The sequence below is a fragment of the Anolis carolinensis genome, unplaced genomic scaffold, assembly GCF_035594765.1.
Source record: "Anolis carolinensis isolate JA03-04 unplaced genomic scaffold, rAnoCar3.1.pri scaffold_14, whole genome shotgun sequence".
NCBI classification, from domain to species: Eukaryota; Metazoa; Chordata; class Lepidosauria; order Squamata; family Dactyloidae; genus Anolis; species Anolis carolinensis.
The window spans coordinates 8,101,378-8,124,500 of record NW_026943825.1 but is presented as its reverse complement, the minus strand read 5'-3'; the positions used below and the strand labels follow the sequence as shown (position 1 = coordinate 8,124,500).

General features: G+C 39.2%; 2 protein-coding genes across 3 annotated transcripts; one reads left to right on the top strand and one right to left on the bottom strand.

Moving 5' to 3' along the window:
- Window positions 1–771: 771 nt before the first annotated feature.
- Window positions 772–10,702, top strand: sdhc (succinate dehydrogenase complex subunit C). The gene is made up of 6 exons (XM_062964926.1): window positions 772–890; window positions 5,763–5,819; window positions 6,270–6,371; window positions 7,895–7,956; window positions 9,322–9,485; window positions 9,592–10,702. The coding sequence occupies exons 1-6, from the start codon at window positions 871–873 to the stop codon at window positions 9,694–9,696; spliced, it is 510 nt and encodes a 169-aa protein (XP_062820996.1). The 5' UTR covers window positions 772–870; the 3' UTR covers window positions 9,697–10,702.
- A 1,923-nt stretch (window positions 10,703–12,625) lies between these two features.
- On the bottom strand, window positions 12,626–22,257 carry cfap126 (cilia and flagella associated protein 126). 2 transcript variants are annotated; one of them, XM_062964920.1, is made up of 5 exons: window positions 22,118–22,257; window positions 20,206–20,268; window positions 19,338–19,418; window positions 17,745–17,921; window positions 12,626–13,624 (listed from the first exon to the last, which is right to left on the bottom strand). In XM_062964920.1, exons 1-5 carry the CDS (start codon window positions 22,142–22,144, stop codon window positions 13,001–13,003), a joined length of 972 nt encoding a protein of 323 aa, XP_062820990.1. In that variant the 5' UTR covers window positions 22,145–22,257; the 3' UTR covers window positions 12,626–13,000. The 2 variants fall into 2 exon arrangements, with proteins under 2 accessions (XP_062820990.1, XP_062820991.1); XM_062964921.1 differs by lacking the exon at window positions 19,338–19,418.
- Between the last annotated feature and the right edge of the window lie 866 nt (window positions 22,258–23,123).

Genomic DNA, 23,123 nt, shown 5'->3' with positions numbered 1-23,123 from the left:
CGCATTGGTAAGAATCACCCTTTGGGTTCGTTCGCTTAGCCAATTACAGATCCACCTAACCGTAGTTTTGTTTGTGATTCCCTTTTTTTCATCATTTTAAAATGTATTTGTTATGCAATGCTTTTTACACGAAATAAATAAATAAAATGGGACTTGAGTACATCCCACATCCGGGGAGCTACATCATTGCCAGTCCCAATCCAGCCAGATCTGGGGGTGATGGGAGTCTCAGCCCACCACATCTGGGATTGATGGGAGATGCAACCAGGCTGGATCCAACTTAGCCCCTATGTGATTTATAGCAGGCCCCATTATATCAGGATACAGTTTGAAAAAACAGTCAAGCTAACAATGAGTACAGTAGAGTCTCACTTATCCAACATAAACGGGCCGGCAGAATGTTGGATAAGCGAATATGTTGGAAAATAAGGAGGCATTAAGGAAAAGCCTATTAAACATCAAATTAGTTTATGATTTTACAAATTAAGCACCAAAACATCATGTTATACAACAAATTTGACAGAAAAAGTAGTCCAAATACAGTAATGCTATGTAGTAATTACTGTATTTACAATTTAGCACCAAAATATCACGATGCATTGAAAACATTGACTACAAAAGTGCGTTGGATAATCCAGAACGTTGGATAAGCGAGTGTTGGATAAGTGAGACTCTACTGTACTTCTAATAATCACCATCCTTAGACGAAGCTGTTGGGAATTGTGGGAGTTGTAGTCCAAAACACCCGCCTAAGTCTTCCTCTGCCTCGTGTTGACTACACTCTTCCCTTCCGCCCTTCTCTCCTCCCGACGACGGAAGAAGGGCAGTGACGTCACTTCCGCTTGCTGGAAGGGACGGCATCTGGGCAAGATGGCGCTCTCTTTGCTGAGGTGACTGGAAGGGAGCGGGACGGGGAGGCCTTGGGGCCGAGAGGAAGGGCGGAAGGCGAGGGAGAGGGCGAAGGGAGCCCGGGGAGGCCGTGCCCACCGCTTTGGGGGAAGGACCGTGTGGGTGAGGCCCTTGGAGGGTGGAGAAGGCCGTCTCGCCCTTGGCAGGCCTGGCGAGGCCTAGGTTGCTACCCTTGAACAGGCCTTCCTCTCAGGCCCTTATGTGCCTCCAGAGCAGCAACAGAAGCTTATTTCTCCTTCTTCCAAATATAATAATAAATTATTATTAGTAGTAATAATTAATAGTAATAATTAAATATGTCAACATGACTCTCCTGTCCCTTTCTCTCAGCCTTCTTCACCCCAAGCTAAATACAGTAGAGGTTCACTTATCCAAGCTTCACTTATCCATGGTTTTGTATTATCCAAGGCCGCCTGCCTTTTAGTAGTCATTGTTTTTGTAGTCAATGTTGCAATGTTTTGGTGCTACATTCGTAAATACAGTAGAGTCTTACTTAACCAACATAAACAGCCGGCAGAACGTTGGATAAGCGAACATGTTGGATAATAAGGAGAGATTAAGGAAAAGCCTATGAAACATTAAATTAGGTTATGATTTTACAAATTAAGCACCAAAACATCATGTTATACAACAAATTTGACAGAAAAAGTAGTTCAGTACTCAGTAATGCTATGTAGTAATTACTGTATTTACGAATTTAGCACCAAAATATCATGATGTATTGAAAACATTGACTACAAAAATGCGTTGGATAATTCAGAATGTTGGATAAGTGAGACTCTACTGTATTACCTTATCGTGTTTTCACTTGTGTATATTGTGCAAATGTATTTATGTCATTTATTTATTTATTCTATTTATTTACGTCATTTCTATCCCGCCTTTCTCACCCGAGGGGAGTCAAGGCGGCTTACAAATCTGGCAAAATTCAATGCCAATAAACAACAATACAATAAAATAAAGCATAGAGCAATAAAAAAATAGGCATTAAACAGTTAAAAACAATATACTTCTGTGAACTATGTTGACCGGGCTTTGCCCCATGTGATCCGCCCCGAGTCCCCGCGGGGAGTTGGTGGCGGGGTATAAATAAAGTTTTTTTAAATTATTAATCAGGAGCCTCTGGTGGCGTAGAGGATTAAAGCCTTGTGACTTGAAGGTTGGGTTGCTGACCTGAAGGTTGCCAGGTTCGAATCCCACCCAGGGAGAGCTCCCTCTATCAGCTCCAGCTCCATGCAGGGACATGAGAGAAGCCTCCCACAAGGATGGTAAAAACATCAAAACATCCAGGCGTCACCTGGGCAACGTCCTTGTAGACGGCCAATTCTCTCACACCAGAAGCGACTCAGGTTGTTCCTGACACACACACAAAAATTATTATTTATTATTTCTCTCAGCCTTATTCACCCCAAGCTAAATATCCCTAGCTGCTTATACAGTAGAGTCTCACTTATCCAAGCCTCGCTTATCCAAGCTTCTGGATTATCCAAGCCATTTTTGTAGTCAATGTTTTCAATATATCGTGATATTTTGGTGCTAAATTCGTAAATACAGTAATTACAACATAAGATTACTGCGGATTGAACTACTTTTTCTGTCAACTCCCGCTATTAACCCCAGCTTCTGCCAGCCTAACAGTTTGAAAACATGCAAATGTTAGTAGATCAATAGGTACCGCTCCAATTGGCGGGAAGGTGACATTGGTGCTCCATGCAGTCATGTCAGTGGCCACATGACCTTGGAGGTGTCTACGGATAACGTCCAGGCAGCATATCCTGTTGTTGAACAGCTCTTATCATCAGGAAGTTCTTCCTAATGTTTAGGTGATATTTCTTTTCCTGCAGTTTGAATCCATTGCTCCATTGTGACCTAGTCTCTTGAGCAGCAAAAAACAAGCCTGTCTCCCCCACCCCTTCAATGTGACATCCTTTCAGATATCTAAACATATTTCAGTTTATAATCTTTGAGCCATGACAGATTGTGAGTCTCTCTCCCCTCTCCGTCACATTTGAATGTCAGCCTGACAGTACTTTGGCTGGATCTGTCCAAAATAGCTTCTGTAGCCTCTGGGTCCTGGTTTGTCTCAGCGATGAAAAACCTTGAAACATTCAATTTGCTTCTTGCCGGCGGTGTCCGTTTGGAACAGAAATGTGATGCTTGCTGAGCCGTGACAGTAACCTGCCCTTTCAGTGGCACTTTCAATCATGTCAGATGACACAAAAGAGTGGAATGGAAACAGTGGGGTTGGTTGAGATCTGAAACTTACCTATTAATGTAGATAATGTAAGATATTTTAGTATTGATAACTATTAGCTGGAGAGTGGGAACTCAGTTGGTTTTATTCTCCCCCCCCCCTTTGCTATCATTGGTAGTTTGTTTATTTCCAATACTTATATCCCACCCTTCTCACCCCGAAGGGAACTCAGAGCTTGCCCTGTGTATCCCCTAAATGTTATTTTATATATTGAAAATGATCTGGGTTGGAGTAGTGGACTAAAGCCTCGTGACTTGAAGGTTGGGTTGCTGACCTGAAAGCTGCCAGGTTCGAATCCCACCCGGGGAGAGTGCGGATGAGCTCCCTCTATCAGCTCCAGCTCCATGCGGGGGCATGAGAGAAGCCTCCCACAAGGATGGTAAAAACATCAAAAACATCCGGGCATCCCCTGGGCAACGTCCTTGCAGACGGCCAATTCTCTCACTCCAGAAGTGAGTCAAGTTGCTCCTGACATGAATAATAATAATAATAATAATAAAGATTATTTGTTGTACAACTTTTGTAGCACTTTGGATGACAGGCTTAAGTCATCTCAACCCATGGATTGAACTTTGGTGCCATGACACATGAATGTGGATCTGTTTATTACTGTATCTTCGTAGACCAATGTTTGATCAACTGAGTGTACTCATAGTTCTTGAGTTGACAGTGTCCCTTGGTAAAATGATCTTTACAGAGCCATAGAACACACTTGACTTGTAAAAAGGTAAAAGTTTCCCTTACGTTATGTCCAGTCGTGTCTGACTCTGGGAGTTGGTGCTTATCTCCATTTCTAAGCCAAAGAGCCGCCGTTGTCCGTAGACACCTCCAAGGTCATGTGGCCGGCATGACTTCATGGAGCACCATTACCTTCCTGCCAATAGGAGCGGTACATCACATTTGCATGATTTTGAACAGCTAGGTTGGCAAAAGTTGGAGCTAACAGCAGACGCTCATTCCGCTCCCCGGATTCGAACCTGTGACCACAAGTTCAGCAGCTCAGTGCTTTAATACGCTGCGCCACTGGGGGCCCCAACTACTTGACTTGTAGTCTACAATTTATTATGATGTCCAGAACCAGTTTGCCTCCCTCGTAATTGCTGCATGGTAGAAATAAAGTTAATAATAATGATAATAATAATAGTAGTAGTAGCAGTGTTGTATGTTTTCCGGGCTGTATGGCCATATTCCAGAAGTATTCTCTCCTGACGTTTCGCCCACATCCTCAGAGGATGCCTGCCATAGATGTGGGCGAAACGTCAGGAGAGAATACTTCTGGAACATGGTCATACAGCTCGGAAAACATACAACAACCCTGCAATCCCGGCCGTGAAAGCCTTCAACAACACAGTAGTAGCAGTATTTCTGTCCCAAAGAGTGGTAACCGACATATTATTCATTCCATTTATTGAAGTTAAAAACTCCTGCTTTTCTTGAAAGTCCAAGATAGGTCAGTAAATTAGATTTTTAACTGCTTCACCCTCAAAAGACCACTAGATGGAACTAGTACCTAAGCCAGAGCTTTCCAACAGGTTAATGTCGGTGACACGCTTTTTATGCATCATTTGGTGACACAGTCATTCAGTGTCCTATACGTACGGGGCCCTAGGGAGGTACACCTGGAAGCTACAAGGCTTAGAGCCTTTTCGACCAGTTCTGTGGAACTCATTGCCTCCATATATATGTTAGAGCAATGTCGGAGTTGCAACCTTTTGGAAAAGCGCTCAAGACTTGGCTGTTTGGTTGTCCGTTTAATTAAATCAGATCTAATTTGCCAAATAGTCATTGTTGAATGTTTTTATGTTGAATGTTTTTATATTGTGGAATGATATTTTAAATGGTAAGTCGCTGGTGGAGAGAGACTAATTAAGAAATAAAGTGAAGTGAAGTGTGTTGTTGAAGGTTTTATGGCCGGAATCATGTGTTGCTGTGAGTTTTCTGATCTGTACGGCCATGTTCCAGAAGCATTCTCTCCTGATGTTTTGCCCACACTTATGGCAGGCATCCTCAGAGGTTGTGAGGTCTGTTGGAAACTAGGCAAGTGGGGTTTATATATCTGTGGAATGTCCAGGGTCAGAGAAAGAACTCTTGGCCATACAGCTTGTAAAACTCACAGCAACCCCAAGATACATATACAGTAGCTTTATCGAAGATAAACGGGCCGGCAGAAGCTTAGATAAGCGAATATCTTGGATAATAAGGAGGGATGAAGGAAAAACCTATTACACATCAAATTAGGTTATGATTTTACAAATTAAGCACCAAAACATCATGTTATACAACAAATTTGACAGAAAAAGTAGTTCAATACGCTATGTAGTAATTACTGTATTTACGAATTTAGCACCAAAATATCATGATGCATTGAAAACATTGACTACAAAAATGTGTTGGATAATCCAGAACGTTGGATAAGTGAGACTGTACTGTAGTTAAAATGCAAGTTAACACAAGGCTGAAGCTTCCCTGTGAATGCTCTAGTTTAAAAATGATAGTTGTTATTGCAAAATTCACTTGAGATTGAAGCTAAGAAAGGCTGCCAGGATGATTGAACCATGATGGCGCAAATTCAGCACACAGATTTTGTCTTTACTTTCAGATTAACTGGTCGGCGCTGCCTCTGCGTCCGTCTTAGCCCAGGACTCTCCACACAACAGTAAGTTTTTAACTTCAAGTTGTTAATTCTCCCCTTCCTTCACCTGCAACCATCTCCTGTCAGTTTTCACATCCCTTCTTTCCATAATTCATATACTGTTATGCATATAATAGGGTGGGTGCTAATGCTATGATTGCTGCCTTTCAAAACCTGCAGCTTTTCCTTCTAAGGCACCATAACTCTATAAAAATGTTAAAATAATCCCATTCAGTGAACTCAGTATTAAGCTGCACAACCCAGTGGTTTCAGCACCCTTTGTATTTGCCTATGCATTCTTAAACTTAGTGGTTTTTTTCACTTGTTAATTTGTCATTCCTCTTGACTTTAATGTGTCATGTTGTTGTCAACTGTGTTGTAGATTAAAGTGCTATGTATAGCCGAGACCCCTTTTTAGACGAAAGCACACTTAATAAATGACATAAATGACATCCCACGCTGTTTTCGTTCCAGTGCGGTCTCCAAGGCAACGACAGCAAAAGAAGAAATGGCCCAGTTTTGGGACAAGAACACACAGTCAAAGCGTCCTCTCTCCCCTCATATTACCATCTACCAGTAAGAGCATACTTATTTAAAGCGTTCAGTTGCATTTCCTTTCTCCCAAGGAGCAGAAAGTAATATCTAGGGAGCTTAATCCCCATTCTTCTCACATTGTTATTATTATTATTATTATTATTATTATTAAATAATGTTATTTAATAATATTATTTGTGTGTGAAATATTATTACAGTATTATTATACTGTAATATGTAAGGGCGATCTGGATGTAAGGGCGATCTGGCTACGACATCTGTCACCCCATTGATCGCCAGGGTATTATTAAATAATATTATTTAATAATATTATTTGTGTGTGAAATATTATCATTTAATAATATTATTAATATCATTTGTGTGTGAAATATTACAGTATTATTAAATAATATTACTTGTGTGAAATATTATTATTATTATTATTATTTAAATAATATTATTTAATAATAATATTTGTGTGTGGAAAAAAATGTTCAGTTGCATTTCCTTTCTCCTAGGAAGCAAAAAGTAGTATCTAGGGGGTTTAATCCCCATTCTTCTCACGTTGTTGTTGTTGTTGTTGTTGTTGTTATTTGTGTGTGACAAAAACTATTCGGTTGCATTTCCTTTCTCCCAGGAAGCAGAAAGTAGTATCTAGGGGGCTTAATCCCCATTCTTCTCACATTGTTGTTCGTATTATTATTATTATTATTATTAATTGTATTATGATATGTTGTTTTTATATTTTGCTATATTGTATTGTCCTGGGCATGGCCCCATGTAAGCCGCCCCGAGTCCCCGTTGGGGAGATGGTGACGGGGTATAAATAAAGTTTTATTATTATTATTATTATTATTATTATTATTATTATTATTATTATTATTTGTGTGTGACAAAAAATTTTCAGTTGCATTTCCTTTCTCCCAGGAAACAGAAAGTGGTATCTAGGGGGCTTAATCCCCATTCTTCTCACGTTGTTGTTGTTATTATTATTATTATTTGTGTGTGAAAAAAAATGTTCAGTTGCATTTCCTTTCTCCCAGGAAGCAGGTGTCTCCTGAGTAGTGGGAGCTATATTTATTTGTGGAAGTGGGAGCGTTCTGTGGAAGTGGACACCCCAGCCACACACACACATATTTTCACTTTTATTATGTGTATAGGTTGTGGCACTACACTGGCTCTTGGGCAACAAAACCGAACGTTGGATTTGGAGCACTCTCTTTGGTTTTTCTTGGTCAAATGGGGCAGCAATAGTCTTGGACTTCACAATTGTGTGTCCCTTTTTACCCCCATTGCTCTCTTTTTTCCCTCTGCCCTCCCAGGATTCCCACCATTGGAGTAATGTCATTGTTCAGCCACCTCCACAGATTCCTCCGTCCTTTTTTCTCCTTTCGCTGGATTCTTTGCATAATTCTGCGCACAGACATGGAGCTAGCTCTAATGGTTGGCTCTTCCTAAGCCCATTTGCTGTTCTGTCTTCCATGATGGAGCATCACCTCTCCCCATGTTTTCCTATTTCTGAATTTAAGAGCAATGTACACTTCTTTCTTTCTTCTCTCTTCCAGGTGGTCTCTGCCCATGATGATGTCCATTTCTCATCGTGGCACAGGGGTCGCAATGAGCTTAGGTACTTTAACCTTTTCTCTGTTTTGTCTGCCAATGATGTTGTTATCAGGATATCAGAAGAGGGGGAGTGTATTAATCCAAAGGCCTCCCTAGTCCCCAGTGGCATGACATTGAATGCAATTGTATACTTCCATCAGTAATTGATATCCCAAGGATTACAGGATGAAGAGCAGCCCCTTTATTCGGGTTATAATATTGTTAATATTATTATTATTATTTATACCCTGCTCCATCTCCTGAAGGACTCTGGGCGGCTTACACTGGGACAAGCCCAAAACAGTATTACATCAATAAAAACAGTAACATCTTATAAAAATTAAAATAACTTAAAACATAGAGAGTAATCCCTAGAGGAGAGCTTTCGGTTCATCTTACCTTCGAGACCGCATCTCCTTCTACGAACCGGCATGGGCATTGAAATCTGCTGGGGAGGTCCTAATAATAATAATAATAATAATAATAATAACAACTTTATTTTTCTATCCCACCTCCATCTCCCTGTAGGGACTCTTGACTTATAGGGTTATGGGAGATGGAGGCGGGATACAAAAATAAAGTTGTTGTTATTATTATTATTATTATTATTATTATATGTGTCCCTCCAGTTGATTTTTAATGCTTCTGTTAGCCACCCCGAGTCCCTTTGGGAAGATGGTGGCAGAAAGATTCCTTTATTATTATTATTATTATTATTATTATTATTATTATTATTATTAGAACAATTGGCTATTTTTAGCATGAATTTTATTATTTTTATTTATTATTATTATCATCATTATTATTGGAACAATTGGTTATTTTTAGCATGAATAATTTTATTTATTTTTATTATCATTATTATTGGAACATTTGGCTATTTTAGCATGAATTTTATTTAATTTATTTATTATTATTTTCATTATTATTGGAACAATTGGCTATTTTAGGATGAATTTTATTATTTTTATTTATGTATTTTTTTATTTCAAAGTGTACACGTTATAACATGACTGTTGGTATATAAAAAGGCCTGGTCTTTTTTGTACAGGGTTATGTGTCCCTCCAGTTGATTTTGGAAATATTTGGACTACAGCATGTAGCTTTTGTGTATTCTGTGATGTTTTTTAGTTGTTGCAGAGTGAAGGCATTTTTTTATTTTATTATTATTATTTTCAAAGTGTACACGTTATAACATGACTGTTGGTATATAAAAAGGCCTGGTCTTTTTTGTACAGGGTTATGTGTCCCTCCAGTTGATTTTGTGTATTCTGTGATGTTTCTTAGTTGTGGCAAAGTGAAGGTGTTTGAGTAGTTGGATTAATTTAACTGATTTCATTTGATTTGCACGGTGTTTAAGTCAGATTTCCCCCTAAATGTCTTTGTCCAGGAGTGTCACTCTTCGGCTTAAGCGCTTTGGTGCTTCCCGGGCATTTTGCTGACTACCTGGACCTCATCCGGTCTCTGAGCCTGGGTCCTGTTCTTATATATTCCGCAAAGTTTGCCCTGGCGTTCCCCTTGTCCTTCCACACTTGGAACGGAATCCGGCATCTGGTATGTAAGCCGTTTTGGGGGACCTGCGTTTCATTTTGATTTTTTTTTTTCCGCCGCTGAGGGAGGCTCTTATTCTACCGAATTTCTCTCCCTTGTTACTATACAGGCCTGGGACATGGGCAAAGGATTCAAGATCCCGCAGGTCTACCAGTCTGGGGTCCTTGTCCTCGTCTTGACGGTTTTGTCCTCCGTTGGAATTGCAGCCATGTAAACACTAAACGGCTCTCCTCCACCATTAGGAGTGTGGCTATCAATTCTTGGCCTGGATGAATAGGTGACAAATCAATACACAGTTAAATGAAAGAAGGCAATTTTTTGCTCTCTCTCTCAGATCAGATTATGGTAGAAGTCCCTGCATATGTGTGTGATGGTTTGTGGGATCGCCGTATGAAGCCAAAGACTTCTAGAAGGCCGAAATAAGTTGGTGAAGAAGTTCACATACCCACAAATGTACCACAAGCCTTTGCTTTTCTCGGCTGTGTGCTCTTTTCTTTCTCCCTCTCCTTCCAAACAATAGCAGTCTTTGTGCCCAGGGGACTCCAATTGTGCAGTGTGTGTGAGCGAGCGTGTGGGTACATTTCTTCAAAGGACAACAATCCCCATTGATGGCCGAACTGTGGCCAGACCAGCACATTCAAGGCTTTGGCCACCTCCAGCTGCCGTCCTGTTCCTTGTCTCTTTATCTCCAGAATATTGGCCTGAGGGGAGGTTTAGGGCCCGAAGCCTGAGGCTGCTTCTGCTGTAGTTTCATATGATAATAATATATAATAATAATAATTTTATTTTTATATCCCACCACCATCTCGGGGTGGCTCACATGGGGATGAGCCCAGCCGTAACATGGATTAAAAACACAATCCAGTAATTAAAACAGTATAATCCAAATAATTGTAAGTCGAACAACATAAATATATATATGATAGTGTCTTGTTCAGGTTTCTTCCAGCCAGAGAGACCATCTAATATCCTAACCCAAAGTTATGTCATTCCTTTGCTAATGAGCGTGACATAATCTTTCATCAGGATGTTAGATTTCAAACCTTGAAACAGCTGCTGCTAATTTTCCTTTTGTCAGACATTTCCAACCAAATGAAGGCCATCCCCTCCTCTGTAAATGTAAACTGTCATGTAATTATCGAGACACGCTGAAGTTGTTGCTTCGGTTTTGTAGTGTTCTTGTCCTTTCAGTTAATAAACAAATAAGCTCGCCCTTTTTACTGGTCTCCTAAAAGTTGTTTGGCTGTAAATTTAGTTCAATCTTCTTTATTTCTGACTAGCTTGGGTGCCCAGCGCTGCCCGGATTATTTGAAAAATGTCAATGTTTTAATTGTACAAAATGCATAAGGTTGTGTGGGTGAACTACAACTCCCACCATGCCAGGTGAACCCACATAAACTCTATCAGGACTTAAAGTTTGTTATGTTGGGCCAGTTTGCTTTGGATGCATCACCGGTGGGGTTCAGTGTGATCTCTGGCTGCAGGATAAACTACATTTCCCATCAAGGTGTGTCAGCACCCCCCCGCAAACCCCTCTATGTTCAGTTGGTTCAGTTATGTATGCCAAGTTCGGTCCCGGTCTATTGTCGTTGGTGGTCATGGTGTCTCTGGATGTAGGTGAACTACAACTCCCAGAAATGAAGGCCAGCTCGCCCCAAACCCAGTATGTCCAGTTGGTCATGGGGGTTCTGTGTGCCATGCTTGACCCCGGTCCATCATTGGTGAGAATCAGAGTGCACTTTGACTGCAGTTGAACTATACATCCCAGTATCTATATCTTCCCCTAAATCACTGTCAATTCTTCCCAGTCTCCCAGTATGTTGGACATTGGAGGTCTGTGTGCCAAGTTTGGTTCAATTCCATCGTTGGTGGAGTTCAGAATGGTCTTTGATTGTCGGCGAACTATAAATCCCAGCAACTACAACTTCTAAATGCCAAGGTCTATTTTCCCCAAACGCCACCAGTGTTCACATTTGCGCATATTGAGTATTCGTGCCAAGTTTGGTCCACGTCCATCATTGTTTTGAGTCTACAACTCCCAAACTCAAGGTCCATGCCCACCAAACCCTTCCAGTATTTCCTATTGGTCATGGGACTTCTGTGTGCCAAGATTGGTTCAATTCCATCATTGGTGGAGTTCGGAATGCTCTTTGATTGTAGGTGAACTATAAATCCCAGCAACTTCAACTTGCAAATGACAAAATCAACCCTCCCCCAACTCCATCACTATTCAAATTTGGGCGTATGGGGTATTTGTGCCCAATTGGTGAATGAAAATACATCTTGCATCTCAGATATTTACGATTTGCGATTCGGATATTTATCAGATATTTACGATTTGCGATTGCAAAATGACAGTGATGAAGTCGCAACAAAAATTATTATTATTATTATTTCGTATCAGGAGCAACTGGAGTTGCTTCTGGAGTGAGAGAATTGGCCGTCTGCAAGGACGTTGCCAAGGGGACGCCCGGATGTTTTTGATGTTTTACCATCCTTGTGGGAGGCTTCTCTCATGTCCCTGCATGGAGCTGGAGCTGATAGAGGGAGCTCATCCGCACTCTGCCCGGGTGGGATTCGAACCTGGCAGCTTTCAGGTCAGCAACCCAACCTTCAAGTTACGAGGCTTTTATCCCCTTGGCCACCGGGGGCTCCGCAACAAAAAAAATAAAAATAATAATAATGTTATGTTTGGGGGGGGGGGGGGTCACCACAACATTATTATTATTATTATTATTATTATTATTATTATTACTACTAGCGACATTTATATCCCGCCCTTCTCACCTCGAAGGGGACTCAGGGCAGTTTACAAGTATATATACATACAATACATTGTATTATACGACTATATTGCAATATTTTTAGTAATATTGCATGTAATATAACTATACAATTATAATAGTGAATTATAATTATTATTATTACATTAACAAATATTTCAGGGGAAAATGCTTTTATAAGATTAATGGGTATAGATATATATTCTTCCTGACTTGCAAGGGCTTATTTTCCTTTTCAAAACATTCTCATGGTTAAGAGTGAGGGAGGCTTTGAGGAACTGTATCAAAGGGTCACAGCATTAAGAAGGTTGAGAACCACTGATGTAGTGTCAATTACCATGAAAGCATTTTAAGGCATGATCACACCATTCCATCCAATTTTTATTTAATATTTTCAAACGGTATCACTCAGATATCATTGCTGCCTCTTGTCCAGTTGGGCAAATCTTTTGGGAAGCAGAGTCGGCTTTGCTCTTCCTTTGCTTCTGGTTTGGACAAGTTGAGAAATGCATGGGTTTCTCTTGGGTTTTATATATTTTCACCGTTGTTTGGACTTTGATGGAACATGTTTCTTGTTGAGTGATTAAGTGGAAAAGAGAAAGTTTGGGTCGGAACAGGAAGGGGTCTCAGGGATGCAGGGAAATGCAAACACATCAGAGTGGCTTGACACATTGAATAGATTTAATGTCCAGTCGTCGTAATACAATATGTTTGATTTGACCTCGAGAGGGACATTTAACTGGACGTTTCTTCAAGGCGAGATTTGGTTGCCCCTTCCCTTTCGCTCCGATTGCCATCCTTACTAATTTCTGAAACGTGGCTGGCTTTTGTGGCTGGCCTGCTAGGAGACAGGGCCTCGAGCGAGAGGGCGCTTTTGGGGTTGGCTTCCATGGTTCCCGGGCGGCATGAAGCCAACAGTTCAGAGGTGCTGACCCCTTTGGCCTTCCCTTCCAGAGACCGAGGCCGACTCAAGGCAGGGGCCTCTGCCGAAATGGTTCTCCTCGGAGGAGTAAACTCTCTGGAGTTGGGGCGGCTTGTGGCCGAGGTCTTCAGGCTCGCCGTGTCTTTGACCCGGACGTCCATGGAGCCCGGCTGGCGTGAGAGCGGGATCTGGCTGCCGCTCCTCTGTCTCACCTCCGTGGGATCCGGCTGTTGGAAGGACGGGACGTCAGGCGGAGCCTCTTTTTTCAATCGGACGTCAATAGAGCCAGGCTGGCGGGACAGGGGGTGCTTGGGGGTGGCTGCCCCACTGGATTTGACCACTTCTTGAGCCGGCATTTTCCCCTCAGAGCCCCTGCTCGAAGGCCCTCCGAGTTTGGCAGAAGTCTCTTTAGTGGGATGTGCAGGAGGGTCACTTGGCTGTAGGACAAAATAAAGAATAAGAATAAGAATAATAAAAAAAATTTATTATATGTGCAGGAGGGTCACTTGGCTGTAGGACAAAATAAGTAATAATAATAATAATAATAATAATAATAATAATAATAATAATAATAATACATCACACAGTCCTAGACACTTGGGAAGTGTTCGACTTGTGATTTTGTGATATGTAATCCAGCATATCTATCTTGTTTGCTGTGTCATAATAAAATAATAATATATTTTATATGTGCAAGAGGGTTGCTTGGCTGTAAGACAAAATAAGTAGTAATAATAATATTTTTATTATATGTGCAGGAGGGTCACTTGGCTGAAGAACAAAATAAATAATAATAATAATATATTTTATATGTGCAAGAGGGTTGCTTGGCTGTAAGACAAAATAAGTAATAATAATAATAATATTTTTATTATATGTGCAGGAGGGTCACTTGGCTGTAGGACAAAATAAGTAATAATAATAATAATAATAATAATAATATATTTTATATGTGCAAGAGGGTTGCTTGGCTGTAGGACAAAAGTAATAATAATATTTTTATTATATGTGCAGGAGAGTTGCTTGGCTGTAGGACAAAATAATAATAATAATAATAATAATAATAATAATAATAATAATAATAATAATAAAAATAAAATTACGATTGCCAACTGCAAAAGGCCACCCTACTGGGATCTGCACACATCATCCGAAAATACATTACACAGTACTAGACACTTGGGAAGTGTTCGACTTGTGATTTTGTGATATGAAATCCAGCATATCTTATCTTGTTTGCTGTGTCATACAATATAATAATAATAAAATATTTTATTATATGTGCAGGAGGGTCGCTTAGCTGTAGGACAAAATAAGTAATAATAATAATAATAAAATATAACGTGCAGAAGGGTCACTTGGCTGGAGGACAAAATAAGTAGTAGTAGTAGTAGTAATAATAATAATAATAATAATAATAATAATAATAATAATAATAATAATAATTGAACTTCAAAGACTCTGGCAGAAACCAGTGCAGGTGGTCCCGGTGGTGATGGGCACATTGGGTGCCGTGCCAAAAGATCTCAGCCGGCATTTGAAAACAATAGACATTGACAAAATTACGATCTGCCAACTGCAAAAGGCCACCCTGCTGGGATCTGCGCACATCATCCGAAAATACATCACACAGTCCTAGACACTTGGGAAGTGTTCAACTTGTGATTTTGTGATACTATGGCTTCCCATTTGTTTCCATTTATCATCTCTGGTTTTGTCCTGCACAGGCTTGAGTTGTGTATGAGTCAGAACATCTAAAAGATCACTTCCTCCCATAGTAACCTGCCTGGAATGCACTATCTTCCTCAAAAGCCCTGTTGTGTGTCCTCCCAACCACCCTGAGAGGTTGGGTCAGTGAGTAAGCCTTGGTTAGTAACAGCATCTCAATGACGGAAACTTCCCAAAAAAAACTTGGAAGTTGGTGCCCATCTGCGGACAGGCACTTAATAATTATTGGCCAGAGCACCACACTTGGTCCATTTATAATAAAATAATAATAATAATAATAATAAGGTAAAGGTAAAGGTTTCCCCTGATGTTAAGTCCAGTCGTGACCGACTCTGGGGGTTGGTGCTCATCTCCATTTCTAAGCTAAAGAGCCGGCATTGTCCATAGACACCTCCAAGGTCATGTGGCCATTGTCATGACTGTATGGAGCGCCGTTACCTTCCCGCCGGAGTAGTACCTATTGATCTACTCACATTTGCATGTTTTCAAACTGCTAGCTTGGCAGGAGCTGGGGCTAACAGTGGGCGCTCATTCCACTCCCAGGATTTGAACCTTGGACCTTTTGGTCTGCAAGTTCAGCAGCGTAGCGCTTTAACACACTGTGCCACCAGGGGCCCCAATAATAATAATAATCAGAATAATCAGAATAATCAGAATAATCAGAATAATAAAAATCAGAAACTCCTCAAAGCACAGCAGACAAAAAATCAGTACAAGAAAATCGCACTACAAACTAGAGCTGACAGCTGGCACAACAAAACATTGCATGGAAAGTTCCTTGACACAATTGAAGGAAAAGCTGACAAGGAGAAGACCTGGCTCTGGCTCACGAATGGGACCCCGAAGAAGGAGACAGAAAGCCTGATCCTTGCAGCCCAGGAGCAAGACATCAGGACAAAGGCAATTCAGGCCAAGACCGAAAAATCAGCTGGTGACTCAAAATGCAGATTGTGCAAGGAAACCGATGAAACCATTGATCATCTCCTCAGCTGCTGTAAGAAAATCGCACGGACAGACTACAAACAGAGGCACAACTATGTGGCCCAAATGATCCATTGGAACTTATGCCTCAAGTACCACCTCTCAGCAGCAAAGAACTGGTGGGATCACAAACCGGCAAAAGTATTGGAGAATGAGCACGCAAAGATACTGTGGGACTTCCAAATCCAGACTGACAAAGTTCTGGAACACAACACACCAGACATCACAGTTGTGGAAAAGAAAAAGGTTTGGATCATTGATGTTGCCATCCCAGGTGACAGTCGCATTGACGAAAAACAACAGGAAAAACTCAGCCGCTATCAGGACCTCAAGATTGAACTTCAAAGACTGGCAGAAACCAGTACAGGTGGTCCCGGTGGTGATGGGCACATTGGGTGCCGTGCCAAAAGATCTCAGCCGGCATTTGGAAACTATAGTCATTGACAAAATTACAATCTGCCAACTGCAAAAGGCCACCTTACTGGGATCTGCACGCATCATCCGAAAATACATCACACAGTCCTAGACACTTGGGAAGTGTTCGGGTTGTGATTTTGTGATACGAAATCCAGCATATCTATCTTGTTTGCTGTGTCATAATAAAATAATAATAATAATAATAATAATAATAATAATAATAATAATAATAATAATAATAATAATACAGTAGAATCTCACTTATCTAAGCTAAACGGGCTGGCAGAACCTTGGATAAGCGAATATCTTGGATAATAAGGAAGGATTAAGGAAAAACCTATTAAACATCAAATTAAGTTATGATTTTACAAATTAAGCACCAAAACATCATATTATACAAAAAATTTGACAGAAAAAGTAGTTCAATACGCAGTAATGTTATGTTGTAATTACTGTATTTACGAATTTAGCATCAAAATATCACGATATATTGAAAACATTGACTACAAAAATGCCTTGGATAATCCAGAACCTTGGATAAGCGAGGCTTGGGTAAGTGAGACTCTACTGTACTTTATTTTTGTATCTCTCCAAAGGGACTCAGGGCGGATAACACAGGGCCAAGCCCAAAAGACATAATGTAAACCAGTTAAAATATAAAACAAGAGAATAAAAACAAGTAACAAGCAGTATCAAAACACAAACGAATTCAGGCACAGTTTTAACAAATGCATAAAATAAGATCAAAATTTCAAAACAACGTCAACACCCAAGGCCCATTTATCTCCCCACTTTATTTGACCCCCGGTGGCGCAGCGTGTTAAAGCGTTGAGCTGCTGAATTTGCGGACCGAAAGGCTGCAGGTTCGCATCCAGGGAGCTGAGTGAGCACCCGCTGTTAGCCCCAGCTTCTGCCAACCTAGCAGTTCGAAAACATGCAAATATGAGTAGGTCAATAGGTAACCTTTACCTTATTATTATTATTCCGGAGCCCCCGGTGGCGTAGTAGATAAAAGCCTAAATATTATGAATATATAAATATTATATATTATAATATTATACATGTAAATATTATGAATTTAATATAATTAAATATTTAAGATAATACTCTCAGACTCTGATCAAATCATTATTCTCATAGGAGCCCCCAATGGCGTAGTGGGCTAAAGCCTCGTGACTTGAAGGTTGGGTTGCTGACCTGAAGGCTGCCACCCGGGGAGAGTGTGGATGAGCTCCCTCTGTCAGCTCCAGCTCCATGCGGGGACATGAGAGAAGCCTCCCACAAGGATGGTAAAAACATCAAAAACATCCGGGCGTCCCCTGGGCAACGTCCTTGCAGATGGCCAATTCTCTCACACCAGAAGCGACTTGCAGTTTCTCAAGTCACTCCTGACACGGAAAAAAAAAAAAAATTATTATTATTGTTTGCTACCTTGCCAACAATTTCTGGGCTGAAACCATTGCAGGCGCTGCGCAGGACCTCTGCTTTGTTGACCCACTCGGTGAGTCGGGCCGCGGCGTCCACCGAACGACAGGTGAGGTTGACTTTGGCCGGAGGGATCTTCAGGGGCATATCCCAGGTGCCCAAGTAGGTGCCCCACGGGGAAGCCTGTGGGGAGGGACACAAGGAGAGAGAGCCTTGAGAGAGGTCCCAGTGGGGACAAATGGGTGCCTCTTGAGATACCCGTAGGCTCTGGGATGGTCGTTGTGGTCTCTTCTCACTGTACAGGTTTACAATTCTGTGAGCAGAACAGCATACAGGCCGTCCCTGAGTTACAAAGGGCTATCCAGAAAGTAGATTACGTTTTAGAATTAAAAATGAACAAAGTATAGCAGAAAACATTTATCATATGCAGTTGAAAGCCATACCCAAATACCACTTCTCAACATAGTCGGCATTCAAATCTAGGCACTTATCATAGCGATGAATGAGCTTGGCAACTCCTTCCCCACAAAACTCTGTTGCTTGCGTCCTCAAAAAGTATAGGAGAAAACATTTACCATATGCAGTTGAAAGCCACACCCAAATACCACTTCTCAACATAGTCGCCATTCAAATCTAGGCACTTCTCATAGCGATGTATGAGCTTGGCAACTCCTTCCTCACAAAACTCTGCCGCTTGCATCCTCAAAAAGTTTAGGAGAAAACATTTACCATATGCAGTTGAAAGCCACACCCAAATACCACTTCTCAACATAGTCGCCATTCAAATCTAGGCACTTCTCATAGCGATGAAGGAGCTTGGAAACTCCTTCCCCACAAAACTCTGCCACTTGAGTCCTCAAAATGTATAGGAGAAAACATTTACCATATGCAGTTGAAAGCCACACCGAAATACCGCTTCTCAACATAGTCGCCATTCAAATCTAGGCACTTCTCATAGCAATGAATGAGCTTGGCAACTCCTTCCCCACAAAACTCTGCCACTTGCCTCCTAAACCACCCCTTCCCGCAGCTGAGCATCGTCGGCAAAACACTGCCGGGCGTCCCCATGAAACAGCAAAATCCCTGGCTCAACTTTCCCCCACACTCGTCCTGGATCGCTCTTCTAAGGTTTTGCAAATGCTTGCAAACGATGTCGGCAAGGAAGCTTATGGCAACCGTTTTTTGGGACAGGAAAGGTGTGCTTCCTGCGCGGCCATTCAAATTTAGGCACTTATCAGAGCGAGGAATGAGCTTGGCAACTCCTTCCCCACAAAACTCTGCCGCTTGCATCTCAACACAGCATTTTGGTGACTATGCGCAGCTGTGCTAAAGGGTGACCGGCTGGTTGAGGACCCAAGCTCATTCATCACTATGATAAGTGCCTAGATTTGAATGGCGACTATGTTGAGAAGTGGTATTTGGGTGTAGCTTTCAACTGCATATGGTAAATATTTTCTCCTATACTTTGTTCATTTTTATTCCAAAACGTAATCTACTTTCTGGATAAGGACAGGGGGTGAGACAACAGGAAACGAGAGAAATCCACCCCTTGGAAGGGAAATCTACCCAAGGAATAGGGATTGAACCTCAAAGCCTCACCTTTGATCGTGGGATCAATGGGAGCAGGTGTCCCTTGTCATCGGCTATGAATTGCGTATAACCTTCTCGGGCGGAAGGGTGCTGCAGGGGGAAAAGAGAGTGAAGGTGTAATGAAGTATGAATTTTGGTTTACAGATGTTATGTTTAATTGTGTGTTTATGTTTTAAAAGGGTAAGTATTAGAGTTACCAGTGCGTGAGTGATGGTAGCCAGCTCAGCATTCTGAGGCAGGTTGCCATAGAAACGTAGCTGCTTCTGTAGAAATGTAACTATTTCGAAGCTAGCAAGAAAGGGGTGGAGCTAGCTGGATGAAAAAGGAGGGAATGTTTTGAAGAGAGTTCAGTCTGTGATCGGGAGAGTCACAGGGAATAGACTGGTTCCAGGTTTAGGGAAACCAGGGAAGTTCAAATTTCAGTCTATGCTCTGATGAGGCACAGGGAAGATTGATTCCAGGTTGATGGGATCAAGGAGACTCAATTGTTCATTTTGAGTCAGGTTTTAAATAAGTTTGGTGACTTATTTAATGTAGTTTGTGTCCTGGTAAGGCACAGAGAATCTGTGATAGTATATCACAGGGGTGACTGTGGTTTGAAGTCACTGGATAGTCAAAGTTTCAGACTTTGGGAACCAATCCCAGCTGGACTCACAGAGATCCATTGAAGTAACGGTTTAAAAGTAGTAAAAGAAGTGATACTTTAGAGAGTTGATTCATCTCATTCTAGTATTGTAACTGTTAACAAGAATACCTCTAAGTAAGAAAAAACATTGTAACCACTAAGCTCTGTGCCTGAATAAACTTGTTATTGTTCTTGTTATTGTTCTAGAGAAGACTTGGGTCGTGCAACCCAAAAACATATGCAAGATCTCACCGCTTTGGTTACTCTTGGAAGGCCCCAGTTCCGCAAGTTCTGGGGAGCATAGGCATCCTCATACTGTAAGTGAGAACAGAAGGGGAAATAAGGCATCAGGGTGGGAAAGACATTTCGGAAGCAGCAAGGCTCATACAAACCCTTGATCAACAGAGGGATGCTGCAGCGAACAAGGCAAACACGATCCTCATTTATTTATTTATTTACGACCTTTATATCCCGCCCTTCTCACCCCAAAGGGGACTCAGAGCAGCTTACAAGTTATATGTGCATATAATATATTATATCATTAGCATCGCATAATATTCGTATTATAGATTATTATATTGTACTATACCACTATACTGCAATGTTATTCGTAATATTATATATAATATATAATTATTATATTGAAAACATTGACTACAAAAATGGCTTGGATAATCCAGAGGCTTGGATAAGTGAGGCTTGGATAAGTGAGACTCTACTGTATTATCAATATTAAATGTACATATACTATATTATATTATTAGCATAGCACAATATTAGTATTATATATTACTATATTGTACTATACCACTATACTCAATATTATTAGTAATATTACATGTAATATATAATATATATTATATTGTATGATTGTACTATTGTATTATATTATAATATTATCAATATTAAATGTACATATACTATATTATATTATTAGAGTAGCACAATATTAGTATTATAAATAACTATATTGTACTATAGCACTGTACTGCAATATTATTAGTAATATTACATGTAATATATAATATATATTATATTGTATTATTGTTCTATTGTATTACATTATATTATCAATATTATATGTACGTACAATATATTATATTATTAGCATAGCACAATATTAGTATTATATATTACTATATTGTACTATACCACTATATTGCAATATTATTAGTAATAGTACATGTAATATATAATATATAATTATTATATTGTATTATTGTTATATTGTATTGCATTATACTATTATTATCAATATTAAATGGACATATATTATATTATATTATTAACATAGCACAATATTAGTATTATATATTACTATATTGTACTACAGTATACCACTATATTGCAATATTATTAGTAATTTTACATGTAATATATAATATATATTATATTGTATTTTTGTACTATTGTATTATAATATCAATATTATATGTACATACAATACATTGTTAACATAGCACAATATTAGTATTATAAATAACTATATTGTACTATACCACTGTACTGCAATATTATTAGTAATATTACATGTAATATATAATATATATGATATTGTATTATTGTACTATTGTATTATAATATTATCAATATTATATGTACATACAATATATTATATTATTAGCATAGAACAATATTAGTATTATATATTACTATATTGTACTATACCACTATATTGCAATATTATTAGTAATATATGATATATATTGTATTGTATTATTGCACTATTGTATTACATTATAATATTATCAATATTAAATGTACATATACTATATTGTATTATTAGAATAGCACAATATTAGTATTATAAATAACTATATTGTACTATACCACTGTACTGCAATATTATTAGTAATATTACATGCAATATATAATTTATTATATTACATTATAATATTATTATCATGTAATATATAACATATTATTATGATATTGTATAATTATTAGTATCCTTGGCCATAGCCCCTTTTCTGCTTTGGTCACCTGGAGGGACCCTGGGCCTAGGTCTGGGCAAAGCAAATCAGATGGCCATCTATCAGGAGGGCTTTGATGGTGTCTTACTTCAGGGCAGAATGGGGTTGGACTGGATGCCCTTTGGGGTTCTCTTCCAACTTTAGGATTCTGTGACTCCTCAAGAGAGTCTTTTAGGCTCTGATCTCCTTACCTGGCCAGAACTGTAATGCGTTGCCATGCTGTTTCCTCTGGATGCTGTTTGGCCCGTTTCCTAGCAACGGTGGAATGTGCGCATGCGCGGGAGACAAAGAGGAAAGGCGAGTGGGCGGGGAAGCCACGCCCACCTCGGCCAGGACCCGCCCCTTTAATTACGTCATAGATTCAAATCCCTGTCAATCAGCCACTGTCTATTAAATCTATTTCTACCTGTTTCCTACATGGCCCTGGGGGGTTTTTTCCAACGCTATCCATACAATACATATTATAATCAATATTATATGTATATACAATATATTATATTATTAGTATAGCATAATATTAGTATTCTATATTACCATATTGTACTATAACACCATACTGCAATATGGTGTTATACAATATATAATTATTTTGTATTACATTATAATATTATGATCAATAATATATCTATATACAATATATTATATTTTTAGCATAGCACAATATTAATATCATATATTACCATATTGTACTATAACACCATACTGCAATATTATAAATAATATAAAACATATCATTATTATATTGTATTGTTAGATTGTATATTGTTATAATGTAATACATTATAAGATAATATTATGATCAATAATATATGTATATACAATATATTATATTATTAGCATAGCACAATATTAGTATTCTATATTACCATATTGTACGATAACACCATACTGCAATATTATAAGTAATATAAAATATATCATTATTATATTGTATTGTTATATTGTATATTGTTATAATGTAATACATTATAAGATAATATTATGATCAATAATATATGTATATACAATATATTATATTATTAGCATAGCACAATATTAGTATTATATGTTACCATATTGTACGATAACACCATACTGCAATATTATAAGTAATATAAAATATATCATTATTGTATTGTATTGTTATATTGTATATTGTTATAATGTAATACATTACAATATTATGATCAATAATATATGTATATACAATATAGTATG